The 14,552-nt window shown below is 36.0% G+C and overlaps 1 protein-coding gene across 3 annotated transcripts in view; it reads left to right on the top strand.

The window, feature by feature from the left end:
- The window catches only part of GRAMD1C (GRAM domain containing 1C), a 95,986-nt gene that overhangs the window by 37,959 nt on the left and 43,475 nt on the right, over window positions 1–14,552 (top strand). For all 3 annotated transcript variants that reach the window (XM_059921109.1, XM_059921108.1, XM_059921110.1), the window contains one exon: window positions 2,675–2,755. In XM_059921109.1, coding sequence (XP_059777092.1) covers window positions 2,675–2,755 — 81 coding nt within the window. The remainder of the gene's footprint in view (window positions 1–2,674; window positions 2,756–14,552) is intronic.

Below are 14,552 nucleotides of genomic sequence, written 5' to 3'. Positions count from 1 at the left end.
ATTAATATTTCTTTTCCTGTTCCATACAGGGGGTTGCAATGAACCTAAAGGCTTGCTCTGTATGTGCACACCTGACCAAACATCTCTGATGAACTTTATGTATAATGTTAACCTGTTAATATGATACATAATTCTTTGTCTAACTGCATCTCTAACTCTTGACTAGTGGGACAGTCCTCAGAGATATCTGAAAGACTGTCTCCTGGGTTATAATCCTCAGTTTGGCTTGAATAAAATTCTCTCTTTTTTTTCTTAGCTTGATTGTTATTGAATTTTTGTCGATATATGTATACACACACACACTGCATTGTTTAAGAAAATCATCAAACAGTTCTAAAACTAACATCTTCCTTCCATGCCTGTAATACCCAATCCCATTGCTTTTTTAGAGACAAACACTGTTATCAGTTTTGTATATATCTTTTCAGGCCTTTCAGACCTTCTTCCTTTGTATTTACATGTATATACACATACATATAAACATATAGTTTTGCTTTGTTTTTAAAGTAAATGCTATCTTATATGTGTTGTTCGTCAGTTCTCCTTTCTTAAAAAAGAACTTAACATTATTTCTTGGAGTCACAGGTAGCACATATAGATTGGCCTATCTCTGCTTATTAAAGTGCTGTATAATATTTCATAGAATGGATTTACCATGGTTTCCTTAATCGTTCACTTCCGTTGTTTTATTACAAACAGAGCTGTGGTGAACAGTGTGACCATGCTTTGTTAAGCTCATTTGTGGCTTTCTCACATAGGTAATGGAATTTCTGAGTCAAGCATTTAAATTTTAATAATGATAACAACAGCTAGCATTTGCCGAACATACTTGTTCTAAATATTGTGCTAAGTTTTTTTTACATGTATTTTCTCATTTAGTTCTCACAAAAATTTGCTACTGAAATTATCCTCATTTTGTAGATGAGGAAATTAAAGAAAATAAAAGTGACTCAAAGTCATAGAACTGAGTGGTAGAGCCAGGATATGAACCCAGGTAGTTTAATTGCAGAGACACTGGTCCTAACTACCTCACTGTATTGATTCAGTGATCTTTTACCATCATCATGGAGAAAAAAAATCTACACTACTAAGTATTTATCCCTCCATGTACTATATGGTTAAGGGAAGGTTAATCATGTTTCTTTTTGTTGTTTTCGTTTCTAGCATACGTTCTATGCCCCAGCAGCTTAGAGATATCATTATCCAGAACTCCTCATAAATTAAGGTTATTATTATAATAATTATTATTTATTATTTGGCCGCGCTGCACAACTTACGGGATCTCAGTTCCCCAACCAGGGACTGAACCCACGCCATGGCAGTGAAAGCCTGGAATCCTAACCACTAGGCCACCAGGGAGCTGTCTAAGGTTATTATCGAAGCAAGATATATTAGTAAATTTTTGAAGTTGGATATCTAACAAGGAATAAAATAAGATGCCCAGAAAGATGGGAGTGTTAAGGAGTTGAGAATGTGGTTTTGGTATATAAGAGTGGATAAAGTTGATAACAAAGTATTTAGTTTAAAAAGTGGGAATAGTAAGCATAACACCATGGTGAAAAAGAGATGGACTAGGAGATTTTTCTTATCTATATATCTACATACAAGGTTGTAAGATTATTAAAATTTGGTCTAAGAAAAGGAGATAAAGCGTAGTAAATAGTGATCACTAGGTCACAATATTATATGTGTAATTGTGTTTGGAAGAGCTCCTAGATATATCCCCATTATAAAAAGTTTTGCTTTTTGAAGAATATTATATAAACTAGGTTTCAGTTTATTAACTGGTAAAATACTACTTTAAAATCTTTCTATGAAAAATATAAACACCTCAAATACTATTTTGTTTGGCATTTTATTTAATAAATCAAAAATGGAACTGAGCTTTCTTATTCCTAAAAATAGCCAGTCAATCATGCAAAGTCACTAATAGGGGATCAGAAGAGACGATACACTGAGAGACTGTATTTAGTGCTGCCACTTGTCATATTTTCTCATAAAAGCCTATTATAAGATATGACTTTGCAAAATCATTTACATGCAGAGGAGGAGATGGGGCTAAAAGCAAACATGGAATTATAGATTGAAGTATGCTATTTTTCTTATACAACATTGAAAGCAAAGTTTAGTGTAAACATGGGTGTTTTATATCTATAATTAATTGAGATTAGGTATTTCTGGATTTTTTTAGAAGACTATGAAAGATGATATAATTTTAGATTAGGATCCTTAAAATAAATCTATCTCTGAAGTCCACTTGCATTTTTCTCTTATTCTTTGTGTATATTTGGCTCAAATAGCCACCAAATCATATCTCTCTGCAAAGTTCAGAATAAATAAAATTTCAATTTTTTTCATAAGTTTATTTAGATTGATTTTAATAATTAAACTACAATGAATGTAAATAGCTACCCAGTTCAAGCTCCTTTCCCTAGTAAATATTGATAAAATTATTTTGCTGTAAGGTACAATTTTAAAAGACACCTTGTTCATGCACCAGTTACGTGGTTTTTTTCTATTATAATGAAAAATTTAACAAAAATTAGTATATAAAGTAGGCAATGGTGACCTACTAGTTTGCTTTGACCATATCAAGTCACAGCAGATTGTCATGACAGATACTTTCCCTTTTTTTTCCATGACATTAAAATTGTCCTATTATTTGTCTTTGCAGTTTTTCTTCACATCTTTTGCTGCCAGGGATAGAAGTTACCTCAGTATCTTTAGGTTGTGGCAGAACGTACTGTTAGACAAGGTAAGTGTTCATACCAGAGGCTGGTGCTTGTTATAATAGCAACCTCCCAGTGTGTACCTAAACAGTGTTTGTGAGTTGAAAGCTCTTTTTTATTTTTCTGTGGTTAATTTTGACTAGACTATTCAAATCCAAGAAGAAACGTGAAGCAAAACATAATCCATAGTTACAAGTTAAGATGTTAATTGTAATCCCCAGAGTAACCACCAAGAAAATAACTTAATAATAACTTACCATCCAAAATATGGTAAAAGAAACATAAAGGGAATGAAAATGGCACACTAGAAATATCTATTTAACACATAGAAGGCAGTAATGGAGGAATAGAGGGACAAAAAAGACCTAATAAGATAGCAGACATTACATTAGCAAGAAAACAAATAGCAAGATAGCAGACATTACATTAAATCGTTAAACATAAGTGGATTAAACTCAAGCAGAAGGCAGAGATAAACATGATCCAACTATATGCTATCTATAAGAGACACATTAGATTTATTTATTTTTTATTTTTTTTAACATCTTTATTGGAGTATAATTGCTTTACAATGGTGTGTTAGTTTCTGCTTTATAACAAAGTGAATCAGCTATACATACACATATATCCCCATATCTCCTCCCTTTTGCATCTCCCTCCCACCCTCCCCATCCCACCCCTCTAGGTGGTCACAAAGCACCGAGCTGATCTCCCTGTGCTATGTGGCTGCTTCCCACTAGCTATCTATTTTACATTTGGTTGTGTATATATGTCCATGCCACTCTCTCACTTCATCCCAGCTTACCCTTCTCCCTCCCTGTGTCCTCAAGTCTATTCTCTACATCTGCATCTTTATTCCTGTCCTGCCCCTAGGTTCTTCAGAACCATTTTCTTTTTTTTTTTTAGATTCCATATATAGACACATTAGATTTAAAGACAGAAACAGATGGAAAGTAAAAGGATAGAAAAAGATATACTATGCAAACAATATCCAAAAGATAGCTGAAGTGACTATAGTAATCAGACAAAATAAGCTTAAAGACAAAAATTAGTAGAGACAAGGAAGAATATTTTATAATAATAAAAGGGTCAATCCATCTGGAATTCATAATAATTATAGACTTATATGAACCTAATAAGAGAACTCTAAAATATATGGAACAGAAATAAATCACCACATAAACATAAATAAATAGAATACATGGAACAAAAACTGGCAGAACTGAAGAGAAAAATAGGCAATTTAACAATAATAATTGGGAGATTTCAGTACCCCACTTTAAATGATGTGTAGAATAACTAGACAGCAGATCAACAAGGAAAGAGAAGATGAACAAAACTATGTAACTAGAACTAAAAGACATCTGTGGAACATTCCACTCAAAACAGAATACACATCCTTCTCAAGTGTACATGGAACATTCTCAGAATAGACCATACACTAGGTCATAAAACAAGCCTTAATAAATTCAAAAGGATTGAAATAATACAAAATGTGTTCTCTGATCACAATGGAATGAAATTAGAATTCAATAACAGAAGAAAATTTGGGAAATTCACGAAAAAGTGGGTATTAAGCATAACACGCCTAGAAAGCCAATGGTGAAAGAAGAAATCACAAGGGAAATTAGAAAATACTGAGTTAAATGAAAACAAAAACACAACATACCAAGACTTATGAGATACAGCTAAAGCAGGGCTTAAGAGGAGAATTTATAACTATAAACACCTATATTTAAAAAGAAGAGTGATCTCAAATCAATAAACTAACTTTCTACCTTAAGAAATTATAAAAAAAGGAGGAAACTAAACTGAAAGCAAATAGAAGCAAGGAAATAATAAAGATTAGAAGAGAAATATATGGGACTTCCCTGGTGGTGCAGTGGTTAAGAATCTGCCTGCCAATGCAGGGGACACGGGTTCGATCCCTGGTTTGGGAAGATCCCATATGCCGCAGAGCAACTAAGCCCGTGTCCCACACTATTGAGCCTGTGCTCTAGAGCCCGCAAACCACAACTACTGAGCCTGTGTGCCACAACTACTGAAGCCTGCGTGCTTAGAGCCCGTGCTCTGCAACAAGAGAAGCCCGCACACCACAAAAAATAGTGGCTCCTGCTTACTGCAACTAGAGAAAGCCTGCATGCAGCAACAAAGACCCAGTGCAACCAAAAATAATAAATAAATAAATAAATTTATTAAAAAAAGAGAAATGTATGAAATAAAGAACAGAAAAATAGTGTTAATCAACAGAACCAAAAGTTCTTTATTTGAAAAGATCAACAAAATTGACAAACCTTTAGCTAAGGTTACCAAGAAAAAATTAAAATTATTACATTCAGAAGTGAAAGTGGTAACATTACTACCGACCTTACAAAAATAAAGGGTTTATACAATGAACAATTGTATGCCAACAAATTAGTTAACCTAAATGAAATGAACAAACACCTAGAATGTCACAAACTATTAAAACTGACTCAATCAGAAATAGAAAATCTGAATAGACCTATAACAAGGAAAGAGATTGAATTAGTAATCAAAAATCTACTTACAGAGAAAAGCTCAGGTCCAGATGGCTTCATTGGTGCATCCTGCCAAATGTTACAGTAGAATTAATTCCAATCTTTCAGTCTTTCACAAAGTATTCCAAAAAATTAAATAGGAGGGAACACTTCCCAACTCAGTCTATGAAGCCTGTATTACCTTGATACCAAAAACAGACAAAGAACATCACAAGAAAACTACAGACCAATATTTATGTTCATTGTGTCTATGAATGTAGACACAAAAATCCTCAAGAAAATATTAGCAAACCAAAGTCAGCAACATATAAAAAGATTATATGCCATGATTTATACAAGGTTGTTCAACATGAAAATTGATCAATGCAATACACTATATTAGAATAGAGGACAAAAAACATGATCATCTCAATCAATACAGGAAAAATATTTGACAGAATCCAACACCCTTTCATGACAAAAAATAAAACAGGCTAGGGCTAGCAGGAAATTTCATCAGCCTGATAAAATTCACACCTACATATTTAATGGTGAGAGACTAATGCTTCCGCCTTAAGGTCAGGAACAAGGCAAGGATGTCCTTTCTTGCCACTTCTGTTCAACATTGTATTGAAGGCTCTAGCCAGGGAAATTAGGCAAGAAAAAGAAGTAAAAGACATCCACATTAAAAATGAAGAAATAGAGAAAGCAGAAGCAAGAAGAACTACAATCCTGCAGCCTGTGGAACAAAAACCACATTCACAGAAATATAGACAAGATGAAAAGGCAGAGGGCAATGTACCAGATGAAGGAACAAGATAAAACCCCAGAAAAACAACTAAGTGAAGCAGAGGTAGGCAACCTTCCAGAAAAAGAATTCAGAATAATGATAGCGAAGATGATCCAGGACCGCGGAAAAAGAATGGAGGCAAAGATTGAGAAGATGCAAGAAATGTTTAACAAAGACCTAGAAGAATTAAAGAACAAACAAACAGAGATGACCAATACAATAACTGAAATGAAAACTACACTAGAAGGAATCAATAGCAGAATAACTGAGGCAGAAAAACAGATAAGTGACCTGGAAGACAGAATGGTGGAATTCACTGCTGCGGAACAGACTAAAGAAAAAAGAATGAAAAGAAATGAAGACAGCCTAAGAGACCTCTGGGACAACATTAAACGCAACAACATTTGCATTATAGGGGTCCCAGAAGGAGAAGAGAGAGAGAAAGGACCCGAGAAAATATTTGAAGAGATTATAGTTGAAAACTTCCCTAACATGGGAAAGGAAATAGCCACCCAAGTCCAGGAAGCACAGAGAGTCCCATACAGGATAAACCCGAGGAGAAACACGCCAAGACACATAGTAATCAAGTTGGAAAAATCCAAAGACAAAGAAAAATTATTGAAAGCAGCAAGGGAAAAATGACAAATAACATACAAGGGAACTCCCATAAGGTTAACAGCTGATTTCTCAGCAGAAACTCTACAAGCCAGAAGGGACTGGCATGATATACTTAGTGATGAAAGGGAAGAACCTACAACCAAGATTACTCTACCTGGCAAGGATCTCATTCAGATTCGATGGAGAAATCAAAAGCTTTACAGACAAGCAAAAGCTAAGAGAATTCAGCACCACCAAACCAGCTCTACAATAAATGCTAAAGGAACTTCTCTAAGTGGGAAACACAAGAGAAGAAAAGGACCTACAAAAACAAACCCAAAACAATTAAGAAAATGGTCATAGGAACATACGTATCGATAATTACCTTAAACGTGAATGGATTAAATGCTCCAGCCAAAAGACACAGGCTTGCTGAATGGATACAAAAACAAGACCCATCTATATGCTGTCTACAAGAGACCCACTTCAGACCTAGGGACACATACAGACTGAAAGTGAGGGGATGGAAAAAGATATTCCATGCAAATGGAAATCAAAAGAAAGCTGGAGTAGCAATACTCATATCAGATAAAATAGACTTTAAAATAAAGAATGTTGCAACAGACAAGGAAGGACACTACATAATGATCAAGGGATCAATCCAAGAAGAAGATATAACAAATATAAATAGATATGCACCCAACATAGGAGCACCTCAATACATAAGGCAACTGCTAAGAGCTGTAAAAGAGGAAATCGACAGTAACACAATAATAGTGGGGGACTTTAACACCTCACTTACACCAATGGACAGATCATCCAAACAGAAAATTAATAAGGAAACAGAAGCTTTAAATGACACAATAGACCAGATAGATTTAATTGATATTTATAGGACATTTCATCCAAAAACAGCAGATTATGCTTTCTTCTCAAGTGCGCATGGAACATTCTCCAGCACAGATCACATCTTGGGTCACAAATCAAGCCTCAGTAAATTTAAGAAAATTGAAATCATATCAAGCATCTTTTCTGACCACAATGCTATGAGATTAGAAATCAATTAAAAGGGAAAAAAAGGTAAAAAACACAAACACATGGAGGCTAAACAATACATTACTAAATGACCAAGAGATCACTGAAGAAATCAAAGAGGAAATCAAAAAATGCCTAGAGACAAATGACAATGAAAACACGACGATCCAAAACCTATGGGATGCAGCAAAAGCAGTTCTAAGAGGGAAGTTTATAGCTATACAAGCCTACCTCAAATAATAAGAAAAATCTCAAGTAAACAATCTAACGTTACACCTAAAGGAACTAGAGAAAGAAGAACAAACAAAACCCAAAGTTAGCAGAAGGAAAGAAATCATAAAGATCAGAGCAGAAATAAATGAAATAGAAACAAAGAAACAATAACAAAGATCAATAAAACTAAAAGCTGGTTCTTTGAGAAGATAAACAGAATTGATAAACCATTAGCCAGACTCATCAAGAAAAAGAGGGAGGGAGGATTAACCAAGATGGCGGAGTAGAAAGACGTGCTCTCACTCCCTCTTGCGAGAGCACCAGAATCACAACTGGCTGCTGGACAATCATTGACAGGAAGACACTGGAACTCACCAAGGAGGATACCCCACGTCCAAGGACAGAGGAGAAGCCACAGTGAGACGGTAGGAGGGGCGCAATCAGAGTAAAATCAAATCCCATAACTGCTGGGTGGGTGACTCACAGACTGCAGAACACTTATACCACAGAAGTCCACCCACTGGAGTGAAGCTTCTGAGCCCCACGTCAGGCTTCCCAACCTGGGGGTCCGGCAACGGGAGGAGGAATTCCTAGAGAATCAGACTTTGAAGCCTAGTGGGAATTGATTGCAGGACTTTGACAGGACTGGGGGAAACAGAGACCCCACTCTTGGAGGGCACACACAAAGTAGTGTGCGCATCGCGACCCAGGGGAAGGAGCAGTGACCCTGGGGGAGACTGAACCAGACCTACCTGCTGGTGTTGGGGGGTCTCCTGCAGAGGCGGGGGGTGGCTCTGTTTCACCGTGGGGACAAGGACACTGGCAGCGGAGGTTCTGGGAAGTGCTCCTTGGCGTGAGCCCTCCCAGAGTCTGCCATTAACCCCATCAAAGAGCCCAGGTAGCCTCCAGTGTTGGGTTGCCTTAGGCCAAACAACCAACAGGGAGGGAACCCAGCCCCACCCATCAACAGTCAAGTGGATTAAAGTGTTACGGAGCTCTGTCCGCCACAGCAACAGTCAGCTCTACCCACCACCACAGCCTCCCATCAAGCCTCTTAGATAGCCTCAACCACCAGAGGACAGACAGCAGAAGCAAGAAAAACTACAATCCTGCAGCCTGTGGACCAAAACCCACAGTTACAGAAAGATAGACAAGATGAAAAGGCAGAGGGCTATATATCAGATGAAGGAACAAGAAAAAACCCCAGAAAAACAACTAAATGAAGTGGAGATAGGCAACATTCCAAAAAAGGAATTCAGAATAATGATAGTGAAGATGATCCAGGACCTCGGAATAAGAATGGAGGCAAAGATTGAGAAGATGCAAGAAATGATTAACAAAGACCTAGAAGAATTAAAGAACAAACAAACAGAGATGACCAATACAATAACTGAAATGAAAACTACACTAGAAGGAATCAATAGCAGAATAACTGAGGCAGAAGAACGGATAAGTGACCTGGAAGACAGAATGGTGGAATTCACTGCTGCGGAACAGACTAAAGAAAAAAGAATGAAAAGAAATGAAGACAGCCTAAGAGACCTCTGGGACAACATTAAACGCAACAACATTCGCATTATAGGGGTCCCAGAAGGAGAAGAGAGAGAGAAAGGACCAGAGAAAATATTTGAAGAGATTATAGTCGAAAACTTCCCTAACATGGGAAAGGAAATAGCCACCCAAGTCCAGGAAGCGCAGAGAGTCCCATACAGGATAAACCCAAGGAGAAACACACCGAGACACATAGTAATCAAAATGGCAAAAATTAAAGACAAAGAAAAATTATTGAAAGCAGCAAGGGAAAAACGACAAATAACATACAAGGGAACTCCCATAAGGTTAACAGCTGATTTCTCAGCAGAAACTCTACAAGCCAGAAGGGACTGGCATGATATACTTAGTGATGAAAGGGAAGAACCTACAACCAAGATTACTGTACCCGGCAAGGATCTCATTTAGATTTGATGGAGAAATCAAAAGCTTTACAGACAAGCAAAAGCTAAGAGAATTCAGCACCACCAAACCAGCTCTACAATAAATGCTAAAGGAACTTCTCTAAGTGGGAAACACAAGAGAAGAAAAGGACCTACAAAATAAACCCAAAACAATTAAGAAAATGGTCATAGGAACATACATATCGATAATTACCTTAAACGTGAATGGATTAAATGCTCCAGCCAAAAGACACAGGCTTGCTGAATGGATACAAAAACAAAACCCATCTATATGCTGTCTACAAGAGACCCACTTCAGACCTAGGGACACATACAGACTGAAAGTGAGGGGATGGAAAAAGATATTCCATGCAAATGGAAATCAAAAGAAAGCTGGAGTAGCTATACTCATATCAGATAAAATAGACTTTAAAGTAAAGAATGTTAAAAGAGACAAAGAAGGACACTACATAATGATCAAGGCATCAATCCAAGAAGAAGATATAACAATTATAAATATATATGCACCCAACATAGGAGCACCTCAATACATAAGGCAACTGCTAACAGCCATAAAAGAGGAAATTGACAGTAACACAATAATATTGGGGGACTTTAACACCTCACTTACACCAATGGACAGATCATCCAAAATGAAAATTAATAAGGAAACACAAGCTTTAAATGACACAATAGACCAGATAGATTTAATTGATATTTATAGGACATTCCATCCAAAAACAGCAGATTACACGTTCTTCTCAAGTGCGCACGGAACATTCTGCAGGATAGATCACATCTTGGGTCACAAATCAAGCCTCAGTAAATTTAAGAAAATTGAAATCATATCAAGCATCTTTTCTGACCACAATGCTATGAGATTAGAAATGAATTACAGGGAAAAAAACGTAAAAAAGACAAACACATGGAGGCTAAACAATACGTTACTAAATAACCAAGAGATCACTGAAGAAATCAAAGAAGAAATCAAAAAATACCTAGAGACAAATGACAATGAAAACACGACAACCCAAAACCTATGGGATGCAGCAAAAGCAGTTCTAAGAGGGAAGTTTATAGCTATACAAGCCTACCTAAAGAAACAAGAAAAATCTCAAGTAAACAATCTAACCTTACACCTAAAGAAACTAGAGAAAGAAGAACAAACAAAACCCAAAGTTAGCAGAAGGAAAGAAATCATAAAGATCAGAGCAGAAATAAATGAAATAGAAACAAAGAAAACAATAGCAAAGATCAATAAAACTAAAAGTTGGTTTTTTGAGAAGATAAACAAAATTGATAAGCCATTAGCCAGACTCATCAAGAAAAAGAGGGAGAGGACTCAAATCAATAAAATCAGAAATGAAAAAGGAGAAGTTACAACAGACACTGCAGGAATACAAAGCATCCTAAGAGACTACTACAAGCAACTTTATGCCAATAAAATGGACAACTTGGAAGAAATGGACAAATTCTTAGAAAGGTATAATCTTCCAAGACTGAACCAGGAAGAAACAGAAAATATGAACAGACCAATCACAAGCAATGAAATTGACACTGTGATTAAAAATCTTCCAACAAACAAAAGTCCAGGACCAGATGGCTTCACAGGTGAATTCTATCAAACATGTAGAGAAGAGCTAACACCTCTCCTTCTCAAACTCTTCCAAAAAATTGCAGAGGAAGGAACACTCCCAAACTCATTCTATGAGGCCACCATCACCCTGATACCAAAACCAGACAAAGACACTACAAAGAAAGAAAATTACAGACCAATATCACTGATGAAAATAGATGCAAAAATCCTCAACAAAATACTAGCAAACAGAATCCAACAACACATTAAAAGGATCATACACCACGATCAAGTGGGATTTATCCCAGGGATGCAAGGATTCTTCAATATACACAAATCAATCAATGTGATACACCATATTAACAAATTGAAGAAGAAAAACCATATGATCATCTCAATAGATGCAGAAAAAGCTTTTGACAAAATTCAACACCCATTTCTGATAAAAACTCTCCAGAAAGTGGGCATAGAGGGAACCTACCTCAACATAATAAAGGCCATATATGACAAACCCACAGCAAACATCATTCTCAATGGTGAAAAACTGAAAGCATTTCCTCTAAGATCAGGAACGAGACAAGGATGTCCACTCTCACCACTATTATTCAACATAGTTCTGGAAGTCTTAGCCACAGCAATCAGAGAAGAAAAAGAAATAAAAGGAATACAAATTGGAAAAGAAGAAGTAAAACTGTCACTGTTTGTGGATGACATGATATTATACATAGAGAATCCTAAAACTGCCACCAGAAAACTGCTAGAGCTAATTAATGAATTTGGTAAAGTTGCAGGATACAAAATTAATGCACAGAAATCTCTTGCATTCCTATACACTAATGATGAAAAATCTGAAAGAGAAATTATGGAAACACTCCCATTTACCATTGCAACAAAAAGAATAAAATACCTAGGAATAAACGTACCTAGGGAGACAAAAGACCTGTATGCAGAAAACTATAAGACACTGATGAAAGAAATTAAAGATGATATCAACAGATGGAGAGATATACCATGTTCTTGGATTGGAAGAATCAACATTGTGAAAATGATTATGCTACCCAAAGCAATCTACAGATTCAATGTAATCCCTATCAAATTACCAATTGCATTTTTTACAGAGCTAGAACAAATCATCTTAAAATTTGTACGGAGACACAAAAGACCCCGAATAGCCAAAGCAGTCTTGAGGGAAAAAAACGGAGCTGGAGGAATCAGACTCCCTGACTTTAGACTATACTACAAAGCTACAGTAATCAAGACAATATGGTACTGGCACAAAAACAGAAACATAGATCAATGGAACAAGATAGAAAGCCCAGAGATAAACCCACGCACCTATGGTCAACTAATCTATGACAAAGGAGGCAAGGTTATACAATGGAGAAAAGACAGTCTCTTCAATAAGTGGTGCTGGGAAAACTGGAAAGCTACATGTAAAAGAATGAAATTAGAACACTCCCTAACACCATACAGAAAAATAAACTCAAAATGGATTAGAGACCTAAATGTAAGACCGGACACTATAAAACTCTTAGAGAAAAACATAGGAAGAACACTCTTTGACATAAATCACAGCAAGATCTTTTTTGATCCACCTCCTAGAGTGATGGAAATAAAAACAAAAATAAACAAATGGGACCTAATGAAACTTCAAAGCTTTTGCACAGCAAAGGAAACCATAAAGAAGATGAAAAGACAACCCTCAGAATGGGAGAAAATATTTTCAAACAAATGAACAAAGGATTAATCTCCGAAATATGTAAACAGCTCATGCAGCTCAATATTAAAGAAACAAACACCCCAATCCAAAAATGGGCAGAAGACCTAAATAGACATTTCTCCAAAGAAGACATCCAGGTGGCCAAGAAGCACATGAAAAGCTGCTCAACATCACTAATTATTAGAGAAATGCAAATCAAAACTACAATGAGGTATCACCTCACTCCTGTTAGAATGGGCATCATCGGAAAATCTACAAACAACAAATGCTGGAGAGGGTGTGGAGAAAAGGGAACCCTCTTGCATTGTTGTAGTGAATGTGAATTGATACAACCACTATGGAGAACAGTATGGAGGTTCCTTAAAAAACTAAAAATAGAATTACCATATGATCCAGCAATCCCACTACTGGGCACATACCCAGAGAAAACCATAATTCAAAAAGACACATACACCCCAATGTTCACTGCAGCACTATTTACAATAGCCAGGTCATGGAAGCAACCTAAGTGCCCATCGACAGATGAATGGATAAAGAAGATGTGGTACATACATACAATGGAATATTACACAGCCATAAAAAGGAACGAAATTGAGTCATTTGCTGAGACGTGGATGGATCTAGAGACTGTCATAGGGAGTGAAGTAAGTCAGAAAGAGAAAAACAAATATTGCATTATCGTATTAATGCATGTATGTGGAACCTAGAAAAATGGTACAGATGAACCTGTTTGCAGGGCAGAAGTTGAGACACAGATGTAGAGAACAAACGTATGGACACCAAAGGGGAAAGCCACGGGGGTGTGGGGGTGGTGGTGTGATGAATTGGGCGATTGGCATTGACATGTATACACTGATGTGTATAAAATTGATGACTAATAAGAACCTACTATATAAAAAAATAAATTAAAACATTAAAAAATAATAATAATTTTAGGAACTATTTATTTTAGTTCTTCAAACAGAAAAACTGCCTGGAGATAAGTTCTCTTTGGTAAGTTTATATTTCAACACATGTATCTATTTTATATACTATAGAGATATACACAACATGAATTGAATAAAAGCTCTAAGAAAGATCTGTCATTTCAAAAAAAAAAATGAAAAAATAAAACTATCTCCATTGACAGATGACATGTTTTTGTGTATATAAAATCCTAAGAAAACCAATAAAAATGTGCGAGAACCAATAAATAAGTTCAGTAATGTTGCAGGATGCATGATCAAAATACAAAGATTACTTACATTTTCTATACATTCACAATAAACAATCTGAAAATAAAAATTAAAAAAAATTCATTTACAATAGCATCAAAAAAGAATAAAATACTTGGGAATAAATTTAACAGAAGTATAAGACATGTACTGAAAGCTACTAGACATAGTTGAAAGAAATTAAAGGAGACTTAAGTAAATGAAAAGAATCTCATGCTCATGGATTAGAAGACTTAATATTGTTAA

The sequence above is a fragment of the Balaenoptera ricei genome, chromosome 4 (assembly GCF_028023285.1).
Source record: "Balaenoptera ricei isolate mBalRic1 chromosome 4, mBalRic1.hap2, whole genome shotgun sequence".
In the NCBI taxonomy this organism is placed as follows: domain Eukaryota; kingdom Metazoa; phylum Chordata; class Mammalia; order Artiodactyla; family Balaenopteridae; genus Balaenoptera; species Balaenoptera ricei.
This window is presented reverse-complemented; position numbering and strand designations above follow the sequence as displayed.